Source organism: Mixophyes fleayi, chromosome 3 (assembly GCF_038048845.1).
Source record: "Mixophyes fleayi isolate aMixFle1 chromosome 3, aMixFle1.hap1, whole genome shotgun sequence".
Taxonomy (NCBI): domain Eukaryota; kingdom Metazoa; phylum Chordata; class Amphibia; order Anura; family Limnodynastidae; genus Mixophyes; species Mixophyes fleayi.
This window is the reverse complement of record NC_134404.1, coordinates 110,207,843-110,232,755: the sequence shown is the minus strand read 5'-3', so window position 1 is coordinate 110,232,755 and position 24,913 is coordinate 110,207,843. Positions and strand designations below refer to the sequence as shown.

The following is a 24,913-nucleotide window of genomic DNA, read 5'->3' as shown; positions in this document are numbered from 1 at the left end:
TTCCTGGACAATCTTACAATACAAGGGGTGCTAATGAGTTTATTATTTTGCACATAAGTTAAATACTGATTGCTTTTTCATCTAGCACACAAATACTTGATACCTTTATTTTTACACTGAAATATAAAGATGATCTAGGACATGGCCTACCCCAACTGTAAATCTGTGCCCACATTTTAATTTTACCTCCCCCTCCAATGCAACATAGTTTTGCCAAGGTGTAAAGTTACTAATCTTTTTTTGCTTTACTTTCCTTAATGAATCAGGGCCATAATTTCTATTTGTTTACTTTCCTTTGTCTCCATTAATACCTTAACTAAATACTAAAGTTTGATTGTATAGGGCAGTTCAAATTTTAGTCTCCTCTGTCTGACTTACAGTACAGAATGTCCAATACAGACGCTGAACACAGATAAAACAAACGATCATGGGTGGATCAAAGGTTTATTATTTGTTCAAAGTAAAGGGAAGTGAATAATTTAAGGAAACAAACTCTAAAAGAAATAGCCAAAAGCCTCTGCAATGCAGGTATTATTTATCAAGTGTTACCTGGAAGAAATATATTGAGCTTCTATTTCCATGTAGGTTCTGAGTAGAATACGGAATTTCAGTTACAATCTAATTGCTGATTACATCATGTAACTAATCTAAACATAGATTTGTTTGTTTATTTACCTGCATGTGGCCAAGAGGATTGTGATTTGCCTATCTGCAGGACAGTAATTGGCACAATGGCTAAATCACAATCCATTTTTTTTATTTATTGTGTGTATCAAGGCCTTTGATTGGCTAGAAGACAGTTTATGATTTATGCTGTCAATACGACATCTAGGCTTTTAATATATAACCCGAGGAAGAGTGTGTTCTCTATTTTAGCTTCCCTACCAGCAGGAAGGATGTATGGCAATAATGTGATACAGAAAACTGGAGAGAGTAAACCGGGCCGTTATGTACAAGGAGCCCCTCAAAGGCGGGAAAGAGATAACCAATATCCCCACTATGCTGCAAGTCTTCTTTGTTTGTAAATGCAGGACTCTCGCTTTTCCCTCCTGTCTCTTTGTGGGTCCTTGGCTGGGACAAGCGGCGGGACAGTTCCTTCCCTTACAACTGGTCAAACCTGACTTGTGGAAAACAAAGACCATACATACCTCAAGCTCAACACTCCATCTGCAATTCCACTCCACATCTTCTTACCCACTCCTGTCACCGCCGTCTTCTCAACATTGTCAAGATTTGCTCTTTCCTCTCCCTGGATCTCACCAAAACCATCATTCATGCTCTTGTCATCTCCTGCCTTGACTATTGCAATCTTCTCCTCTCTGGGCTTGCATGACAAATGTCTGTCCTCTTGAAATCTGTGCTAAATGTAGCATCGCGACTTATCTTTCTCTCCCACTTTTCCTCTTCCACTTGGACTCTCTGCAAGAGAGCCCTAGCAGAGACTCTCTGCCTTTCATTGGTTCCCCATTCCCTCCAGAATACATTTAATGTTGCTTACTCTCACTTATAAAGCACTTTTTAATGCCTCCCCCTGCTAAATTTCCAATCTTGTCAAGAAATACTTCCCTAGTCACCTATCACCACCTCACACTCCCGCCTCCAACTCCCTTGACTATCCAATCAGATTCGACCCCAATCTTAAATATTTCAAATACTCCCTCAAATCTCACCTTTCACACTTGCCTACCACGCTAAGACAATTCCCTCCTCTCAGTCCACCTGCCCATTTCACCCCTTTCATCGCCATTTACTATCCAAATCCTCTTAATTTTAACTCTCACAAGTTTAGTCCACTCTCTCCTCCTCCTCTTTGTAATGTTTCCTTTTGTTCTAGTTGTGTGTTCTTATGTAGTTGCTTTCTGTTTAGTCCCCTGTATTGATTTTTACTGTTTGTAGTGTTTCTCTTGTCCCTTACTTATCTGTATTTTCATTTCTGTTTATTTTTTGCTGACTGTGCAGTGTTGCAGATTCTGTGGCACCATATACATGATGATGATGATGATGATACACAGGCTCAGAGCTAAGGACACAATGAATTTCATTCCATTACTCCTTCCTGCTAGAATAACATTTGTCTGGCAGAATGTGGCCATCAAATGGCTCCCTAGCAGAAAATACCTGGCATTAATATGTATACAGGAGGATTTGCCTATCAGGACTTTAATGCACTCCTGGAATCTCTGTAGATATAGACAATGGGCCTGATTCATTAAGGAATTTAGGCAACAAATTTCTTACTTAAGTGTACTAGACAAAACCATGTTAAAATGAAAGGGGTGAAAACTAGTTTTCTATTTTGCACATAAGTTAAATGGTTGTTTTTTTTTCATTTCTACAGTCAAGGTCAAAAGTTTTAAGAATGACACAAGTATTGGTTTTCACAAAGTTTGCTGCTTCAGGGTTTTTAGATCTTTTTGTCAGATATTTCTATGGTATACTGAAGTAAAATTACAAGCATTGCAAAGTCTATTGTGAGTGTCAAAGTCTTTTATTGACAACTACATTAAATTTATGTAAAGAGTTAATATTTGCAGTGTTGACCCTTCTTTTTGAAGACCACTGCAATTCGCTCTGGCATGCTGTCAATCAAGTTCTGGGTCACATCCTGACTGATGGCCGCCCATTCTTGCCTAGTCAATGCTTGGAATTCGTCAGAATTTGTGGGTTTTTGTTTGTCCACCCACTTCTTGATGATTGACCACAAGTTCTCAATGGGATTAAGGTTTGGGAAGTTCCTGGCCATGAACCACAAATTTTGATGTTTTGATCCCTGAGTCACTTAATTATCAATTTTGCCTTATGGCAAGGTGCTCCATCATGCTTGAAAAGGCATTGTTCGTCACCAAACTGTTCTTGGATGGTTGGGAGAAGTTGCTCTTGGAGGATGTTTTGGTACCATTCTTTATTCCTGGCTGTGTTCTTAGGCAAAATTGGGAGTGAGCCCACTCTCTTGGCTAAGAAGCAACCCCACACATGAATGGTCTCAGGATGCTTTATTGTTGGCATGACACAGAACTGATAGTAGCACTAACCTTTCCTTCTTTGGACAAGCGTTTTTCCAGATGCCCCAAACAATCTGAAAGGGGATTCATCAGAGAAATTGACTTTACCCCAATCCTCAGCAGTCCAATCCCTGTACCTTTTGCAGAATATCAGTCTGCCCCTGATATTTTTACTTTAGAGAAGTGGCTTCTTTGCTGGCCTTCTTGACACCAGGCCTTCCTTCAAAAGTCTTCGCCTCACTGTGGGTGCAGATGTACTCACACCTGCCTGCTGCCATTCCTGAGCAAGCTCTGCACTGGTTGTGCCCCAGTCCCATAGCTGCATCAACTTTAGGAGACAGTACTGGCACTTGCTGGACGTTCCTGGGCGGCGCCCTGAAACCTTCTTCATAACTATTGAACCTCTCTCCTTGAAGTTTTTGATGATCTGTTAAATGGTTCATTTAGGTGAAATCTTACTAGCAGCAATATCCTTGCCTGTGAAGCCCTTTTTGTGCAAAACAATGATGACTGCACATGTTTCCTTGCTGATAACCATGGTTAACAGAGGAAGAACAATGATTTCAAGCACCACCCTCCTTTTAAAGCTTCCAGTCTGTTATTCTAGCTCAACCAGCCTTGTCCCCATCAACTGTGTTAGCGAGAGAATCACTGACCTGATGTCAGCTGGTCCTTTTGTGGAAGGGCTGAAATGTAGTGGAAATGTTGTTTTCAGGATAAAGTTCATTGTCAAGTTCATTGCCATGGCAAAGAGGGAATTTGAAATTAATTGCAATTCATCTCACCACTCTTCATGACATTCTGGAGTACGTATATATTTGTAACATCATTTCAGTCAAAGACTGTGTGCTGCATATATACATATTTAAAATGGAAATGTTAAGTGCAGACATGGTTCCCATTTAGGTTGCATCATATTAAGCATAAGCACATTAGTTCTTATCCAAACAAAGTGCTGCATACACATATACATGTGCTTAAGATCATGTTTTGTGTACATCACAAAGGCTTGCTCTAAGGCAGTGGTTCCCAAACTTTTGCAGTTCGCGGCACCCTTTGAGTCTCCAAATTTTTTCAAGGCACCCCTCCAAAATAATTACTGAGCAGTCCTGTTTTAGAAGTAGTTGGGTCAAAAAATTGTAATAAGTATTTAGGTCACGACAGAAATACTTATTTAGTTGTATGCAAAAATGCCCCTCTGCATCCAGACACTCTGCCCCCTCTGCATCCAGGCACACTGCCCCCTCTGCATCCAGTTACACTGCCCCCTCTGCATCCAGGCACACTGCCCTCTCTCACGTTGCCCCCTCTGCCCTCTGTCCCCTCCTCTGCCCTCTGTCACGCTGTCCCCCTCCCCTGCCCTCTGTCCCCCTTCTCTGCCCTCTCTCACACTGTCACCCTCCTCTGCCCTCTCTCACGCTGTCACCCTCCTCTGCCCTCTCTCACGCTGTCACCCTCCTTTGCCCTCTCTCACGCTGTCACCCTCCCTGCCCTCTCTCACGCTGTCACCCTCCTCTGCCATCTGCCCTCCTCCTCTGCTCTCTGTCCCCTTCCTCTGCTCTCTGTCCTCCTCCTCTACCCTCTGTCCCCCTCCTCTGCACTCTGTCCCCCTCCTCTGCACTCTGACACCCTCCTCTGCCCTCTGTCCCCCTCCTCTGCTCTCTGTCCCCTCCTCTGCCCTTTGTCCCCCTCCTTTGTCCCCCTCCTCTGCACTCTGTCCCCCTCCTCTGCCCTCTGTCCCCCTCCTCTGCTCTCTGTCCCCCTCCTCTGCCATCTGTCCCCCTCCTCTGCTCTCTGTCCTCCTCCTCTACCCTCTGTCCCCCTCCTCTGCACTCTGTCCCCCTCCTCTGCACTCTGACACCCTCCTCTGCCCTCTGTCCCCCTCCTCTGCTCTCTGTCCCCTCCTCTGCCCTTTGTCCCCCTCCTTTGTCCTTTGTCCCCCTCCTCTGCACTCTGTCCCCCTCCTCTGCCCTCTGTCCCCCTCCTCTGCTCTCTGTCCCCCTCCTCTGCCATCTGTCCCCCTCCTCTGCTCTCTGTCCCCTTCCTCTGCTCTCTGTCCCCCTCTTCTGCCATCTGACCCCCTCCTCTGCCATCTTTCCCTCTCCTCTGCTCTCTGTCCCCCTCCTCTGCCATCTGCCCTCCTCCTCTGCTCAATGTCCCCCTCCTCTGCCATCTGTCCCCCTCCTCTGCTATCTGTCCCCCTCCTCTGCCATCTGCCCTCCTCCTCTGCTCTCTGTCCCCCTCCTCTGCCATCTGTCCTCCTCCTCTGCTCTCTGTCCCCCTCCTCTGCACCGCGCCAGGCGCCAGCTATAGAAGAAAAGAAAGCAAACAGAAACTTACCAATCCGCGCGGCGCTAGGACCCTGCAGCCTCCTCTCTCGCGCAGCTGTCACTGACGTCAATATTCAGTGACAGCTGTGGGAGAGAGGAGGCTGCAGGGTCCTAGCGCCGCGCGGATTGGTAAGTTTCTGTTTGATTTCTTTTTTCTAAGGCTGGCCCACGGCACCCCAGTGACAGCGCCGCGGCACCCCTGGGAGCTGCGGTGCACACTTTGGGAACCGCCGCTCTAAGGGAAATAAGGACTAGCCAACTAGTCATAAGTACGTGCAGACAGGTCTTCCCTAGCACACAATTATTTTTCTTTTTAACCCACACAAAATGCTGCCCTGCGAGTGAAAAGGCATGACTACATTACTTAGAGCTATGGGTAAAGTAGGAAAGGTTAGTTTGCCAATAATATTCTATAGTAACTGGTTTCATGTCTTTGCCGTCCACTGTATACCACACCAGCAGTAGCTGCTCAAAAATTCCAATCACAGTGGCTGCTTTATATTTGATGACTGACAATGCTGACTAAAGCTGGGTACACACTACAGAAATTTCGACCAACTTTTTATGCCGAGCGATTTTACATGCGGTCGATGGTCCGATCGCTCGGTCCATGGACTGCATACACACTAGCCTTGTTTAGGACGATAAAAGGAAGAGCGGACGTCCCTTTAGCGACTTTTTACAGCCATGCTGTCATGAGCAATGACTGTAATTTAGTACTCACTGTTGTGGAACGGTCAGAAGTTTATACACACACTACACAGCGGAAACGAGATTGGAACGAAAATATTAAACGGTACGACCAACCAAATGAGGTGATAATCGTCCATTTGGGCAGACTTTCGACCATCGTGTCACTACACACACTGACCCGACTTTTGAACGAGCGGTTAAATGTCGGCTGTTTGAGCCGATTATTGGACGAAAACAGTGTAGTGTGTACCCAGCTTAACAGTAGCCCCCTGTACTTTTCCAACTAGCACACACAATTGTTAATCCTCTATCTTATTTATCAAGTACTCCTCATATCTCTTAACTTACAAGGTCATTTAGGCAGGGCCCCCTTTACTGTCTGTTTCATGTCATTGAATGTAATTTTTTTGTATCATAATCCCCTAAATGTAAAGCACTGCACAATATGTCAGTGCTTTATAAATATATAATAATGATAGTAATAATAATAGTAATAGTAATAATAATAATAATAATAATAATAATAATAATAATATAACATTTAGAAATACCCAGCAACACTTTTGCAGACAAAAAAGTTAAAGAGATTTAATCTCTTTTGAAACAAGATAATTGTTTTTTTTAATTTAGGGTTGTTACAAATATCCATACTGTTTGTGAACATATAAAACACAGGTAAGAAGCGAAGCAATACAAGAGCGTTCACTTTTACCATCCAGCATTCCTTTTGCATGCCAATCAACCTCTTTATATAAGCAGATAATTGTTTTAATAATGTTTATAGAGATGTAAAATAAAGCAGATTGTTGACAGTTTGAATCACAGATTGGCAGTGAAAAGGTCAGAAATAGTTTAAGCACTGAACTAAGCTCATTTGCTGCCAGAACTCCCACTAAGAAATATTCGCAACATGTAAACAATTTATGTAGGACTTCACATTCATTTCAAAGTGTTGGAGCTACTAAAATGCGCTTAAGAGTGATGGCAAAAATTGCACATTTTATCAGTTCAAATGAAATTCTACAAAAAAGAAAACACAGAAGCAGTTAAACCAAATGGTTATCGTTACTAATGAAGGGAAACTTTCCCACACTATTTAAATGCTGACATGGATGAACACCCTTATGTCAGCTATATATGTTTAGATAGAGGCAGTCTGAATCTGAACTGCCACTCTGGTCTATGCAGCAGTTGGGGAAACAAGGCAAATATGAGTACTCTGTACCACTGGAACAAAAATGTAGATACACTGTTACATTTATAGATGATATAAAACAAACCAACGCATTTCAAAGCCATCAAATGTTCTTCATCAAGTCTTGTGTGGTTCAGACTATTAAATTAGGTGCTATAGGAATTCTTCCTATTTTTCTGATATGTATTTTGTATGCTTGATTGTTTATATTGATATGTGTTAATAACAAGAGTGTTTTTGATATAATACATAGAAGATTTTGTACACACTGTTATGTGTGTATTATTTGCTCATATGCCATAGAACTTTGAGGTGGAAAGTGGGTGACCATATTTACATAATTAATTTGTGTTTATATTTTCAATAGTTATGAAGGGGGAAACTCACAATGGAATAATTGAATAACAGGTAATGAAGATATAGCTGACTGGCGAGTATAGGATCATTTCACCATTCATTAAAGATTAAGAGCTTTCTTTACACTTCTAGATTTCCCCCAGTGTTTCACACTGCAGATTGTTATTGTGGTGTATCAAAACTAAACATGAAGATAGACATTTAACTCTTAAACTCATCAGCGCTTCATTGTTTTATTTAGTATTGTACTTTAAGCAGGGGCGGGCTGTGGCGGGGGGCAGGGGCTGCAGATGTCCCCCAGGCTGGACCCAAAAACACTATTTTGGGCCGGCCCTAACTTCACTTACTCAGTGGCTGGCCCCTTCTCCGGGACCAGCCACCTTCTCATTGGCTGCTGTTGAAAGGCCATCGTCCCTCCCAATAGGACTGCTGCAGTTGTGACATGGGACGCGCACCACATATAGAACAAGGTAAGTGCGTCGTGGGGAAGGGGGGTGTCGGCAGCATCTTGTACATGTATCCCTTTCCCAGGGAACTTTGGCAGACACGTATGAATTTACATGAGTTGGGCAAGGAACTCACTCATTTAAAGTTCTGTATTAAACATAATAAAAATTAGTATAAGTAAGATAATTACTTTGCATCTTAAGAATTATGAATTGTGGATGCTGCCCTGCTTCTATGGGCAGCACTGTTGCACCAAAATGACAGCCAGATTTTATTGTCTGACTTCCTGTAATTAGCCCCAGCAATTAGTCATGATTTAATCTCAATAAAAATCCCGCTCATTTGCTAATGGATACCAGAGACATAGGTGCAATCTCACCAACCATAAGGCTCTCACACATATTTTTGACTTTAAGTGTAGTGCCGGGCTCTGATCCTGTCAATACTGTATACTTGTCATCAGTTCCATACTGATTTATTTTACTTTAGTGAAGCAGGACTCACTGATGTAGGGAAAAAGGGAGTGTATATATGCTGGTTGCCAGATACCAATACATTCTATCTTATTCTGCTTTTGCTGCTGCATAATTAGTATCTAATTTTAAGTTAGCATAAATTGATATAAACTATCATAGAAAATCCACACTCCAAAGCTTTCTCAGCCAGAGAAAGGGAGAAAGACAAGAAAGGGCATGAAGCTTGTTCTTGTTGTTTGCGCCATGCACGGCCAAGTCTGACTGTGCCTGAGCCCGTGTAAGGCTGATCAGAGATATGGGTCACCGTGTAAGGCTGATCAGAGATATGGGTCACCGTGTAAGGCTGTAACACTGACACTGACACTCATACATACAACTTGTATGTATGAGCCTCAGTGTCAGCAGCATTGTGTATGTATGTGTGTCAGTGTCAGCAGCATTGTGTGTGTATGTATGTATGTATGTATGTATGTATGTATGTATGTGTGTGTGTCAGTGTCAGCAGCATTGTGTGTGTGTGGCAGCAGCATATTGTATGTGTGTGTATGTGTGTGGCAGCATATTGTATGTGTGTGTGGCAGTACATTGTATACATATATGAGTATGGGGCCAGTATATTTTGTGTGTGTGTGAAGGGCCGGTAAATGAATGCAAAGTCTGTGGGGGCTGGTAAATAATTGCTGTATGTGGGGGGGACGGGACAGTAAATGAATGTATTTAATTGTGGAGTGCAGGTGGGGGCTAATTATTGGGTGCTATTTTATTTGCGGGGTGATGGTGGGGCAATTTCATTTTATAGTGAGGCCTATGAATTTATAATGGGGTAATTAGACCTTTAATTTAATGCTGGGGTGGTTTGGGAGCTATTTATTAATTGTGGGCTGGTTGTGGAAAATGAGGTCTATTTATTAAATGTGATTATTGTGGGAAACGGTAATATTTGTTAAATGTAAATGCTGTTTAAATTATTGTTGGGGCTGTTTGGAGGGAGGGAAATAGGTTAATATATTAAATGTGTTTGCTATCTATTGGCAGGGTTGGTTGAAAAGATAGAGATATATTTAGAAAATGTGAATATTATTTTAATGTTGTGGCTGGAGGGAGGCCTAATTATAAAATGTGTGTGCTATTGATTTAACATCGGGACTGGTTGGAGTTTTCTAAATTTCATATACCCATTTTTTTTCCATATAGGGCCTCCAACATTCCAGGATCCAGACAACCAGCAAATGAGCTAAAGTTACCAGCAGCCACAAGTGGGGACAGTGACAAGACAGGTAGGAGAGAGCAGGACAGTCTGCCAACTGTCCTGAATCTGGTGAGACAGTCCCGAACTTGGGTGACTGTTTCGCTTAGGACATTTGGGAGGTATGTCCTGCTTCACCGTGTACTGCTTGTGAACGCAGAACTGTGTGCACCTAACAGTAGTGCACACAGTATTGCCTGTGTATTTGTCTAAAATAATAACCATGCTACATCATAGTGGGTTACCCAGTCTAAAGTGCCTAGGCCCCGCAGAGCCTTAATCCAGGCCTGGGCATAAAAATATATATATATGGATTAAGCAACACTACAATAGCCTCTTTTTATATAGATAAATATATATTGTACCAAAAACCACCCTTTAAGGATGGGCCGCTGCTGTGTGCTTGCCTCCCGGGCTGGAATCTGCCAGCCCTCCCCTGACTTTAAGTCCCTCATACCCACCCATTTGTGAGTGGGGTTTTTTAAAAACACTTACAATTCTCGTGGATTCCATCACGGTTTTCGTGGAGCCACAATCTATACAGAAAGGTATTTTGGTGTAATTTACTGGGAAAAATTATTTGAAAAGAAAGACTCTATTGGTTACTTTCTTTTACAATTAATCTAATTTTTCATTTTACTCCAGAGTGGACGTTTTCTTGAAAAGAACAATGATAAAATTCACAGTCAAATAAATTAAAATTGAGTGAAAAAGGAGACCACACAGATATCTCTTTTATAGACAATATTGAAAAAAATCAATTGAAAGAGAATGCAATGATTATAAATCCAACATTACACATATGTGGCTTGAGCTAGCCTCTCCAACAGCACGACATCTGTCAACCAATCAAAACCCAACAAATCACTAGAAATTGTACAACCTGCGCCCCTTGAAACAGTCCAGTATGAAATCATAGCAGCATTCCACAGTTGTTTTGTTAAGGCACCTACTCACTTTCTTGCCAATATCAACATTTGACAGAAACTTTAATTCCAGTTGAGAATGAGGCTGCCTCTAAACATAATTTATAAGTATATGAGCATTGATTTTTTTTTTTTATGAATCTTCATGCTCCTGTTCCCCCCTACCTTTTACACTGTTCATTTGATATATTTTACAGCACTTGCATATATTTATACTTCTATGTATATCTTTCTCCTTGTTTTCTTTTGACATTTCTATTTGTGTCCAGGAGTACAGTCAAGATAAAATATATTTTTAGATATAATCTGTTGATAGAGAAAAGAGATATAGGGAAGCAGAGTGTGACCAGATGTGACAGGACTACAGATAGGAGGTGTATATGTGGGTGCAGAATGACAACTTTCGGAAGTGAAACATAATGGGCCTAATTCATTAAGGAAAGTAAAGCAAAGCATAATGAGTATCTTTACACCTTGGCAAAAACATGTTGCATTTGGGGGAGGAAAATTTAAAATGTGATGGCAGATTTATAGTTGAGATAGGCATGTTCTGGACTAATTTTAAATTTCGGTGTACAAATAAAGCTATCAAGTATTTGTGTGCTACATAAAAAACAGCCGGTCTTATATGTAAAATAGGAAACATAAACATATTACTGCTCACACTGAAGAACAGATTAGCGTAGGTGGAAGCACACGCTGTTCCCATAGCTGTCCCCCTCATTTGTAAGAAGAAACCTTCAGTAAAAACAAATTTTTTTTTTTGTTAAGATGAATCTTAGAAGTGTCAGGACAAACTCATTCATATCCATATTGGTACCCATGTTTAGAAAGAACCGGACAGCATTCAGACCCTACTCATGATCAATATTTGTGTACTGCAACTCAACGACATAAGATGCCATTTTACTATTAGGACTGATTGTTATGTCCTGGATTTTTGAGAGAACATCTAATGTGTCTCTAGTATAAGACTGTAAACTTACAACGTATGGTCACATGTATTGGTCCACAAATCTGCTGGCATTCTCCGTGAGCCCCCCAATTCCCGAAATTATTGGTCTTCCTGGGGGATTGGTCTCATTCTTATGTACTTTTGGTAATACATAAATTGTTGGTATTTTGGGGCTCTTAACTTCCAAAAAGTCATAGTCAGATTTAGAGATAACCCCCCCTTGAATTGCGGAGTTAATTATTTTTTGCTACATGTTAAGAAAGTTTGCAAGTGGAGTCAAATATCAAACGTTGGTAACAAGATGTATTACTAAGTTGGCGTTGAATTTCGGCCATATATTTATCATGTGGCCACAAGACAATGTTGCCTCCATTGTCTGAGGGTTTTATTATAACCTTGTTCCAGCTTTCTATTTCATGTAAAGCTTGGATTTTTGTTTTGTCAATATTTTTATCCCAATGGTGGTTCTGTTTACTTCTAGGAAAGAGGGTTTCTAAATCTTTTGATACCAGTTCAGTATACACTTTGAATTGTGGACATAATGTGATATCCATAAAAAAAGAGGATTTGGAAGAAAAAATGGAAAGTGAGTTGTATGGAAAGTATGCTGATTAATGAATACAATTAATAAAGTGTGTATGGCACTGTAGGAAGCATTGTGCAAGTGCTATAAGTGCAATAGTGGTTAAATGTATTACATTAGATACTTATGTTGAAGACAAAGTAAACAGAGGCAGACTTGGAGCTGTGTAATAATAAGGTAGTACTAATTATGGTTTCTAAACCTCTGATTTAAACAGGGTCCTAAAGAACAGCAGAATGCAAGAAAGGAGCATGGTTGCTTAGGATATTTGATCTCCTTATTATTCCAGTATTTACACAGCTGTCAGAGCTATGTCATATGCACCAAAACAAATGTGGATGCACATTGCTTAACCATATTATTTATAAAAAATGTAACTCTTTTATATTTATATTATATTTAAATGTAAAAGTTTATGTATTTATGTTTATGTTTGCATCCACATTTGTGTAATAAATAATAAACTGAATGAAACTGTCAGTCCACATAAACACCTCCGGTATTTCAAATAATATGATTATAATATTCCTGATAAAGATCCTTTGGAAGTTCAGCTTAGAGATGCAATGATGATGATCTTGATTGGCATCACTAGCTAGCCATTGCTGATTAGCTGATTGGGTATTGAGTCCTCCCACAGTTTAATTTATTAGTGTGAATGCTATACTATATGAAGTCTTGGCCGTCTATTTGCATTAATTAATTGATATTTTCAATTATGGCAGGAAAGAAGATTTCATTTCACTTTTAAATAAAAACAAGAGTCTAGAATTTAATTTAATTTGTACTTTGCATTTACAGGTTTTTTTTAAGCAAAAATGTTGATAATCTGAATAAAAAAAAAAACATTGACCAGCCAGCAATACAAAAAACTATAACATTTAGAAAGCACATAGGACATCACAAGAGTTAACAAATCAATAACTGGGGTGGAAATAAATACCATAAATACCAGACACTATTCTCTCTTGTATATGACACTGCATTACATTGTTATATTGTGTACAACATATAGTAGTAATGCTATCAAGCCACATCTCTAGGCTTTCCCTATGCTATCTCTATGCCTTTCTTATGCTAGCGTGGCATGTAAATAATTGCTTGTTACTTATGACGTAAACCTAGAGTATATGCTAGTATTGTAGAGTTGGAGTTATCATGAAATGCGTTCAACTGGACATACGCACGTAAATGCACTTTTCATGCATGCGTCTTTTTCCTGCTTATGTTTGGGGACAAATGCTTCAAACTCTATATGAGTCCCTATACGTATAACTTGCTACAATGAAGAAATATGTGTTTTATTTAGGTAATGGCTTGCATTGTATCAAAGATCAAGTATTTAATCATGTTACAACATGATTGGTTCATAAATTCTGATCATGTTTGGTTAAAACAATTTAAATAGAACATAAAATAGATGCCTCTAATAAATTTACATCTATGTGATGAAACTAGTCAGATCTAAACAAATATTCTAAAAAAAAATCTATATCTTGGAATTAATTCAAATATTGCACCTATCACATGATACTTGAAGAAACAGGGAGTTCATATTCCAGTTTGGAAGACATATGGAGTGTTGTGAACTAAGCACAGTATGTGCAAGTCCATTTTTAACAGCTTTTCTTCAATTTATCCCGTTTCTTCCTTTAGTGTGGTAAGGGACTTTGAGAGCTAGTTAGACTAATGAGCTACAAACTTTGGACAAATTACTTCAGAAAGCTGGTAGGTTGTTTGATTACTATTGGTTACACAGTCCTGCACATACAGCATCATATTACCCACGTTTATTCTGTGAGATTAGAAAATAATGAATACAGTAAACATATAAATATAGAACACATGGTATTTAATAAGTTAAATACCAAGGTTTTTTAAACTGATCAGTTGTTTATTGTTCATAAAGTACTATTTGTAACTGATTTTTGAATGTATTTATAGTATTAATATTATATTATATGTATCCAGCCTCTGATGCCTTGTTTCTAACCAGGTCAATGTGCTATTACAATGAGACTATGGCTTAATGATGCAAAATCGCATCCAGGAGAATGCCTGCTCTCCTGGGAGTCCGGGGGGACTCCTCGAAATTTGGGCGCCTCCTAGACATTCCAGGAGAGTATGAACTATGTTATTTATATAATATGTTATCAAGCAAATATCCATCTTTTTTGATTTATTATAACCACTAATAGTATATATTGCTATTTGGAATTAAGAATAAGTGCTGTATGTTTTTGGTGGTTGTTTTTTATGTAGAATCTGGCAGTCTCTTTGTTTACAGCTGCTACTTCATTCCCTCTGATATATAATGCCTATGTAGGGTTTATTTATATGTCTTTTTTTATTCTGACAAACCATTTATAATCTTATACATAACAGGTTGCCCAATCAAGCAATCACTTACAAATAAACAGTTGATTTAACTGTTTAAGCTTGTACAAAAGGCATCTACAGTAACAGTATTTTGAAAAAAATAAATGACCAGACGGCATAGTGTAGATGTAGCTATTTACCAGTTTAGAATTACTTTAGATTCGTGAGCACCGTTATAGGAACCTCTGCCCATTTTTGACAATGTCTCCACTTCTCGTATGAAACTTTTATTGCAAGTAGCTCTAATCACTGATATCATCATTTCAATAGTAGAAACATAAAATATCCAAAGATGCAAAGATTGCCAAAAGAGCTACCCAAGTGTGATAAGAGAAAACCTGTTCCCGATTCCCGATTTTACTTCCACAGTATAAGGTATTGAAACAATGGAAATGCAGTGTTTTAATAAGAAAAAAGGATGCACCTTCTCTAAAGACTAAACACTATGACTACAACCCTTTTTCATCTGAGTATCGGGCCAATCACACAATAAACAACCGTTAGGTCTGATATCGCACTAGTGTGTTCGCTCCCACAATCATGTTTTGTCATTCCAAAGTACATTGTTGTTATTCGTCGTCTCCGCACTGTGCATAGGTGCTGGGGATGGACGCCTGTCTCTCGTGGACTGTTGCCTAGCAACGGGACACACTTTCGGTTTCACAGTGTGCACATGTGCAGAAGGTCCGCTTCCCGTCGCTAGGCCACTGGATGCTTCTGTTCTCGGCATGTCAGAAGTCAGATGCATCTGACCGCTGAAGTTATTCCCTACCTATCAGGGGCCATGCTAGGGTATATCAGGTCGCTCCTCCCATCTGTCTGTGCCAGAGTATTGGTTTCACCTACTCCATTGTGCTCTGTCCTGTTCTGAAGCTCATGTTGTTGTTTATTGGTTCCTGACTCCTGGCTTGTTCCTGACCACTCTCTGTCCTGTGATTTGGCTCCGTTGTTATCTGGATTCTGACCTCTGACTCCCTTCTGACCTTCCCTCTGGATCTCCCTCGTGTACTGCGTTATCGTTTGGTAGCTGACCTGGACTGTAGGACCATTCCTTTTCTCTCCCGCTGCACTGACAACTAGCTTGGAGGACCGTGACCTGCACACCTCACGCAGCCAAGCCCATACCTCCTTGCGAGGGTTCCTGATGAATACCGGGGGTACATGAGACCCTGCGCCTCCCTGACTAGTTTTGTCAATATCAGTCAGCGGTATTCTCAAATCTCATTATCGTGACAATCATATTGTTTGATTTGATTTTATAAATGGACCTAAACTCTCTAAAAATGATGGAACTATGTCAGGCAAATTCTGAAGTGTGTATGCACTCACAACCATCAGTGTAGGCAGATCTCTATAGAGTGTGCAGAGTCACAATCTTTTCAGCCGATGGTTAACAGATGAAGAGCACAGATATGAAGGTAAATCTTGTAAAACGTGTATAGTGTGTACACATGAATCGGCATGCTGATCGGAATTTTCAATCAATGGTAAAATCATTAGCGATATCATATCGGGAGAAATTTTCTGTAGTGTGTACCCAGTTTAAGAGTAGTAATCAATGCAGCCTGAGCAGATAACCCCACAATGGACTGTCTATAATAGTTAGAAAATCCAAAGACTCTGCACATCCTTAAGATTAAGGGAAGTGCCAAGTTCTAAACTACCTGTACCATGAAATATCCATCTGTGAATCTTGAACAAACATAATGAACCACAACTAACATTATCTGAGTCACTTCAAAAATACATTTTTACAATTTTGCATACAAATGATGTTGCTACAGACACTTGCATTTCGGGTTGTCACTGTTTGCCTAATGTAGCATAGAAAACCAGTATATATTTCTACAAAATGAAAATGTAATTTAAGAAGATTGCCAAGAGATTCAATAACCCAAAATACTGTGCAAGATATTAGGAATGCCCATCACTGCTATTAGCGTCTGTCTTAAGCTAATTTCAATGTGTAATATGACTTCTATTAAGTTTTTTCTAAATATAGCTTGGAAAAGATGCCTTCACTTGCCTAAGTATGTTATATGCAGCGTACTTATTTTCAGGGATACACCAAATTATTTATTTTAACATTTTGCCAAATACTTATTATTTTTAAAAATATTTTTTGAATACAAGACCAAGTTCTATTTACATGTTTATAATTACAAAATGATATAAACAACATAAATTTATCTTTAATTTAAGCCATAATAAAACATTAAGCTAGGTGTTCGTCAAAGTAATTACTCATGGCTTTAGTCTCAGCCTCGGTTAGTAGACAAGTTTACATTTTAGGTGGCATGAAGAAAATCAATTGGACAATCATATTGCCTGTGAAAACAGAGATCTGTGGACATTTTGTATTGCAAACGCATTAGCATGCTGGAGTGACATGATGTCAGCATTTATAGTGACTGCTATGCACAAACAAATACAGTTTGTAAAGCTAGAGATCAAAATGCTAAAACAAAGCATTTGTGTTCTACCAGCGTTCTACAAGCATTACAGTGGGAAAAAAATATTTCTATGCAAATTCACAGATGGTGAAATTGTTTTCCTCCAGTTGTAGTGGATGCAACTGGGCAAAAATATAAATTAGCAAATATTAGAATAGACCTATGGCTAATGCCATTTACAGCTCAGTCCTTTAAGTCATTTTTCTAGAAATGCAGTGGGTAAAGTATTGGCTAAAAGCGCTATCATGAATGGTATTAAATAACATGCTTATTCTTTTTACTATTATTATTTTCTTCTTATTATTTATTTAGATAATTCCAATCACATTATGCAGCAATGTATGAAGAATATGCAGTAATTGACATCAGTCCCTGCCCCAATAGAGTTTACAGTAAATTCCCTATCACACAGTTACACACTATAGGGTCCATTTTGGTCAGAAGCCAGTTAACCTACCGGTTTGTTTGAAAATGTTTACTTACATCTAGCCATCCTTTTTATTAGCCATAACTAAAATCAGTTTTTAAGCTTCTGTCATTAGTCTAGTACCAGGGCACTTCATAATAGGGCGAATGAATAACAATTCAAAGTCTAATCTTAAAGATAGTTTTACCCTCCTAAGACCTATAGAAAATAAATCACAATGGTTTGCAATGGGTGATGAACAACAACAGATATTTTCTTTGTGCAAATTGGTGCATGGAAACATTAACAGAAATAGCTTTAAAACAAATAACACAGTGTTAGCATTTTATTCTAATAATATGTTGTAAGCATTTTCGCTTGCACGGTAAGCAATTCAATTATTTTTGATTCTGCAATAAATTAACTAAAGGTATTTGACTTCAATCAGCTTTAGTTTCTAGGGAATTGTAGTTCAATTTTACTTAATTGGAATTGGACTATGTGAATTTCTTAGTAGCAGTGGGTAAAATCTCTTAACTACATATACTGTATAGTTTGGGAATAAGGATACCCATTTCTTAAAAGAGGTTACAATCAAGTGGAGAAGAGATAAAAATAAAACAGAAGCTGTACTGGGGATATGGTTAGGTTTATGTTAATATTAATGTTAATATCAAAGCTAAAATTGACATGTTAGCAAAGGATTACAGGTAGAAATTAGTACGGTTTTAAAGATTACTCTCAAGAAATATCACCTTGTTCTAAATTGGCTCAACCACAGCAAACAGTCAAATTAATTAATCATCATCATTATCATCCCAGCTATAATCATAAACTATAATTTATGCAGTTATAATGCAATATCTCTCACAAGCATGGCCCTCCTTACCCTTTGTTTTCATGTCTGCATTTATTTTGTGAAGCTTTTATGTTCCTGTTTTTCATATGTCATCACTGCAAAGCATTCGGCGCCTTACAAATCAATAATAATAGTAATAATAGTAATAATAATAATAATAATAATAATAATTAATAATAATAAAAATAAGGAATGTGAATTTATAAATATAGTGTTGAATGCTATTCCAGAGACTGGAGAAGCAAAAGTGAGACTTGACCTCTGCAAACTTGGCTGTTCCCCAGCAATCTCAATTCAACTGAAATTTCTAATTATGGTGGTCCACAATTTTAGTCAGGCAATAAATACTTGTCACCATCACCAGATCAATGTAATCTGTCTCAGTGATGTCCCCACACAGGTTGCAGTACTAATTTACTGACTTTAACACTGTCACAAACATAGGGGACTGTGTTGACATTCTAAGCTGACCCAAATTTACTACTCAGGTAAGTACTTGTATTAACAGATTTTTTTCCTTTAGGGTTACATATACTTAATTTTTTAGAATTAATCTAAAATTTAAAGGTTTTCGTTAAAGAGTATCATTACTCTAGGGGACTTATTAGAAGGTGTACCCGATTAAATTGGTTGCTATGCAACACAGATTTTTACTCCAAATTGGAGGTTGTATTATCAGCTCTCCACCGCTACAACTAAACCAATCTATTTAAAATCTATATATGTAGAACCCTAAAATCTCAGTAATATTATTTATGTATTATGATTTATTATAATTTATTTATAAGAAGCAACAAGGTTTCTGCAGTGCCATACAGAATACAGACAGTTGACCATACGGGTTAAAACAGTACACAACAATAAATAAGTAAAATCAAGACTACAATAGTTCCAAGCATAGCTAGTACAATGAAGTTGGAGGATAAGAAATGGTATAGAGACAGGAAGCAATAGGGCCCTGCTTAAAGGAGCTTACATACTAAAGGGAAGGCAAACAGATGCAGGCACAATGATGAACCCATGGGGGGGGATAACCCAGAGGAAGAGTGTGTATAGGGACAGGGGAAGAGAGATGTGAGGAGATCTAGCATGGAGATGGTTAGGTGGAAGGTTGGTAGGCTTTGTGAGACAGATACGTATGTACCCATTTGAAGGAGCACAGCTTAGGGGACAGTCGGATAGGGCATGGGAGGTCTTTCCAATGGAGGGGGCCAGCCCAGGAGAAGTCTTGAATTCTGATGTGGGATGTGGTAATCAGAGTGGAGGAGAGGTAATGGTCATTGGCCGTTGGCAGGAAACGGGAGGGAATGTGAGAAGAGGTTGGAGATGTTTGGGGCAGTGGAGTGGGAGATGGCCTTGAAGGTGAGGGTGAGTAATTTGAAAAGGATTCTGTAGGGGAGGTGCATAGCAGAGAAGGAAAGCAGAAGAAGAGTGGCGTGAAAGGAAGATATGTCTCGCAGCCGATTTCAGTATAGTGCGAAAGGGGGCAAGGTGAGAGCAGGTGGAGGCCAGGGAGGTGAAGGTTACAGTAATCAAGAAGGAAAATGAGTGCATGGATAATGTTTTGGTGGAATCTTGAGATGGAAGGGTCGGAAGTGGACAATGTTGCGTAGTTGGAAGTAACAGGTTTGAGCAAAAGATTGAATGTGGGGAGCAAAAAAGAGGGAGGATTCAAGGCAGGCAGGCAGTGGAGTTGAGGAACAGAAGAGATGGTGGTGGTGTTAACAGAGAGATATAAAGGTGGTATAAGGATTTAGAGGGAGGGAAGACAATTTCCAATGTTATTTACAAGATTCAATATAACTTTGAAATTAAAACACTGGACATGCCTTATTGTACCATAGCATTCTGTCTTTTAATAAAATGGTTCAATAGGCATGTATATGTTACACATAGTGAAGCAACAAGACAAATAATCATACAACCATCAAACTTAATGTATGCAGTTTTACAGAAGTGATAACTAGAACAAAGAAAATGTATATTTTGACTACAGCATTGTTTATTTTCCACTAATTACACATTGCTTACCATCCATCTTACTTGTATTCCCCTTTTTTGATTTCTGTACCCCAAAGTTTAATTAAAGTGTCATAAAAAGCAATGATGTTAAAAAATAGATATGTAAAATAGTGACTCACGTAATATGATGTGCAAATATCCCCCTAATTTCTTGATTTCTCGATTTTCAAAATATGCAAATGAGGGTAAAAACAAGGGTACTTTGGAAGAAACAGTAAATGATACAAATGTTGAAGCAAGGCCCAACAGTATGCTTTCAGGGGACATTCTCACTTTTGCAAATAATGATGGTTATTTAATAACATTCCAAAAAACGGTGAACTTCACTTAACATAGGAACCAATTAGCAATTATCATCATCATCATCAGCTATTTATATAGCACTATAATTCCGCAGCGCTGTACAGGGAGCTCACTCACATCAGTCCCTGAACCTTTGGAACTTACAGTCCAAATCTTCTAACATGCACACACACGCTGAGAGAGACACTAGGGTCAATTTGATAGCAGCGAATTAACCTTCCAGTATATTTTTGGAGTGTGGGAGGAAACGGGAGCATCCGGAGGAAACCCACCCAAACAGGGGGAGAACATACAAACTCCACACAGATAAATTAGCTTTTATATGTATAGTTAAGGCCGGTGCTGAGAGACCCCCTGCACTGATTTGGTGTATGTGCGTGTAGCCCCTTTAGCATTCTATGATGCATATACGGAAGATACTTCATTGTGCATGCACTGCTTCCATATACCTCCGCGTTGTTCCGATATCTGCTCTGGTATCTTTGAAACAAGGTGGCACACAACCTGTGCTGAAAAAAAAATGTATTTCAGCGAAGTCGGGCTGGCGGGCTGCTCGGCTCTCCTGCCATGTTTACTAAGCTTGCGTTAGACAGTAAAAGCAAATGTTGTGTAGGGACAGGATTTGCACTTTGAGTAATGTTAACAAATAAACTTAACTGTGTAGAAAATTATAGTGAAACCTCCTCTATGAACTTGCGAAGCAACATAAAAATGCTGTAAACAATATGTGGTATATATAAACTAGGAACAATGGCAATACAGAAATAATAATTTCACTGCAAGAAAAGAGCTTCCTATTTTGTACAGACTGCAATTTAAAAATCATATTGAAGTACAGTTATATTCTAAGTGGCACCCAGTGTTTCTAATAGGTAATTATACAGTAGGTCACGTAGTGTTACTAATTAATAAAACATAAACAAAGTTTTGCTTGTAAGTACTTAACATATAATTGGGATTAGGAACGGATGCATGTTCAGATAATCTGTATTATTTTATTTTATTTTATATTTTGAGGAGTTGTAAATTTAAGTTCATTAAATGACCAATTACTTTTTTTGCTTCTATTTACACATTTTTATTGATATTTTCATATTGATTTTTTTATATTTTGAACATTTTCGGTATGAAATATTTTCATTTCAACAATAAAAGCATGTTTTTATACCGTGCTACTTTCTTTATTTAAATTGTATATCTTTCTAGCTCCAATTTTTCAGCTTTGTAAATCAAAAGCCCACACACCACTATCTACAAGCATATTTATGCACTAGACAAAAAGCTTTACAATGTATTGTTTGGTACAGATAGTTAGTTTGCTACATATGAATAAATTTGTGGTTTTGTAAAATGAACTGTGAACTTTTCTGAACTACATATGCTCACTTCATGTTTTTTTTTCTAATAAACTACTTGTTTGAACTTGTTATGGTATGAATTAATTCAGGAAAGTAAGAGTGCAAGAAAGTGTCATATGTGTTGTATTAAAATCATTTGTTTTCCTATATAGCACCACTGGACAGGCGCATCAGTGCACCAAGTATATCTAAATAGCTCACAAATGCAAATGCCTTTTCCAGGTTGCTGCTTGTTGCCCTTCTTTTGTGTGACATTTACCTATGCAGAATTTTGAATAAGTGATTTTGTACCTATTGGAATTCACGTAGATAAAGTACTGCCAGACAGCACACAGTGCATTCCACCATTAGGGATTAGCTATCAGGTCCAATCAGCACAGCAACTGCTGTTACATGTGGCCACACTACTGTTTTATCAAGGTATGCAGGCATGCAGTAATACCATAACTAATTGTGGTGAGCCTTGTGACATGGCTGTTGCTAGTACCAATTGTACCTGTTTCGCCTGATCGACCTACATGGCTTTTAACTGCAGATGAAGGCAGTTTTATGCAAATAAATTCTAATATGCTAAAAAAGTAATCTCTATCTGTCCAAAATATAAAATTCACTTAGGCAGAGCAAAACATAAAATGGTACTCCTATGGCTTTTACTTCTCATATTGTTTAGCATATTTCTCAGTGCACTATATATACATTGCTGCACTGTATGATTTTTCTCCTCTCTGAGCACCTCAGTGGATTATTGTTTTAATTAGAGATGAGTGAAATTTCCAAAACTGTTGCATATCCACTTCATCCACATCTTGGGCAATTTTTTCTGGCACAATTTGGTCTCAAGTCTTCCTTGAAAAAAAAATCACCTATAATTTTAATCTTATTCTACCCCAATCACAACAAAAAAGCAGACTTAATTGACACCATCACCCAGCTCTATCAATTCCACAAAATGCAGAGTGTGACAAATACAGTGAAGAATATCATTTTGCAAAATGGCAAAGCAAAAGGGGACCTTGAAGATTATATTGCTGGTACCTCTACCTCTAGACTGTAAGGTTTCACAAGCAGAACCCTCTCCACCTACTGTATCACAACTTCACCAATCTCATATGTACTTCATACTTGCCAACTCTCCAGGAATGTCCGGGAGACTCCCGCATTTCGCGTGAGTCTCCCGGACTCCCTGGAGAGTGTGGCAATCTCCCTGATCTGCCCACTTCCTAGTGAAGTGGGCAGAATTCGGTTCAAACGCCGTGATTCACCGGGAATCGCGGTGTTTGGCCCCGCCCCCGCTGTAAAATGACGCGATTTGCGTCATTACATCACGGGGGTGGGGCTAAATGACGCGTTTTTCGGGGCCCCGCCCCCTACACGCCCATCTACCCCTGGCAGCTCCCGGAATAAAAATATCAAGTGTTGGCAAGTATGATATACTTGTTCAGTTTTTATGTAGCATATTACAAATAAGTTATAATGATGATGATGGCCTTTGTAAAATGGCCTTTTCCACCACAAAATTATATTAACACGAAATGCCAGCTTAACTTTACTCATCTCGAAATGTAATGTATAGGATTTTTCAACTACAATATACTGCTATTTAAGTTTGGCACATGGTGTCATAAAAGACAGACAACTCTACTGTATTACACAGAGTTTAAAATAACAAAAAAAATCTTCAGGCAAACATAAATGTTATCTGTTGTAGGTACCCAGGGGAAGAAGTTTATATCATACAACCATCATATGAAACTGATTGCTATAACTGGAAAGTTGTTATCTCAGTAGTCTCAAAACTCCATTGGAAATAAAGAAACAAAGCTAGTTCACAGTTTTCTAAAGGTCAGAATGAGGTCACTGCTACAGTGGTCAAGGAAAGCTGGTAAATCTTTTCAAAATAGCTTGCCATTTAAATACCATATAAATTGAAAAGCTGTTTCTCAATAGCAGTAACAAGAGTAGCACAGTCTATAAAAGTTTAGTCTGTGTGGTTAATATACAAATGACTGCAATTTAAATTATTTAAACAACTCTTTTATCAAATATTTCCCTTTTAAAATGTAATGCGAAGTAAACCATGGTATTTTCGACTTTGTATTTATGGCTTCATATTGTCATATTAAGTTATAAATGCAATTAATTCAGAACTACGCACATTGAGACAGGGGAAGACTCCTTTGATACACCATACTAGCATGTGGAAAGGAAGGGGATTGGTGAAAGCATGTAATGGTGGAAAGCCTATTTTATAGTTAACATGATTGTCAAATATTAGTCTTTAGGTTGGCAGAAAATGCAACCAATATATAAAATATATACATTTAAATAATATTTAGCATTACAGCCAGTAATATAACAAGCTGAGCCTTTACATTTTGCAACAGCCTATTGTTCTATGTACTATAATTTATCTTGATAAATTAATATGTTGATGGTGACTTGGCCACTTTTTATAAATAATACCAAACAAACAGGATTTAATCATACATATAATACAGATATCTACTAACCTTGTACAACAATGGTAAAACTCCTAGTTTTAGTAGAGCAATAGATTTCCTAGAAATATTTTTTGATTGTATTACTCCTTGTAGATCTTCTATCGTCCCATATTGAACATCAATAACTTCACCCTAAAAAAGAAAAAGAAAGGAAACATAACAAGATTGTATGTTTGTGTGTATGATGCAGGGAATACATTATAGAACTCAATGCTCATTGTATAACATGGTACATGGTAGGAAGTCCCACCGATAGCTATACATAAACATGGAAGTTTGATCCTATGAAACAACTATGGACATCATTTATCAAATCACAGATTTGGGATGCCCTACAGGCAAGAAGTAGTCTAGAGGAAGATATCATGAATACTTTGTTGTTTCCACCAAAGTCTTTCTTATATTTTGTGTCCCCTGCTTAA

General features: G+C 38.6%; 1 protein-coding gene across 1 annotated transcript in view; it reads right to left on the bottom strand.

The window, feature by feature from the left end:
* The window catches only part of NAALADL2 (N-acetylated alpha-linked acidic dipeptidase like 2), a 608,694-nt gene that overhangs the window by 285,170 nt on the left and 298,611 nt on the right, over window positions 1-24,913 (bottom strand). Inside the window, exon 4 of the mRNA XM_075202155.1 lies at window positions 24,501-24,623. Coding sequence (XP_075058256.1) covers window positions 24,501-24,623 — 123 coding nt within the window. The remainder of the gene's footprint in view (window positions 1-24,500; window positions 24,624-24,913) is intronic.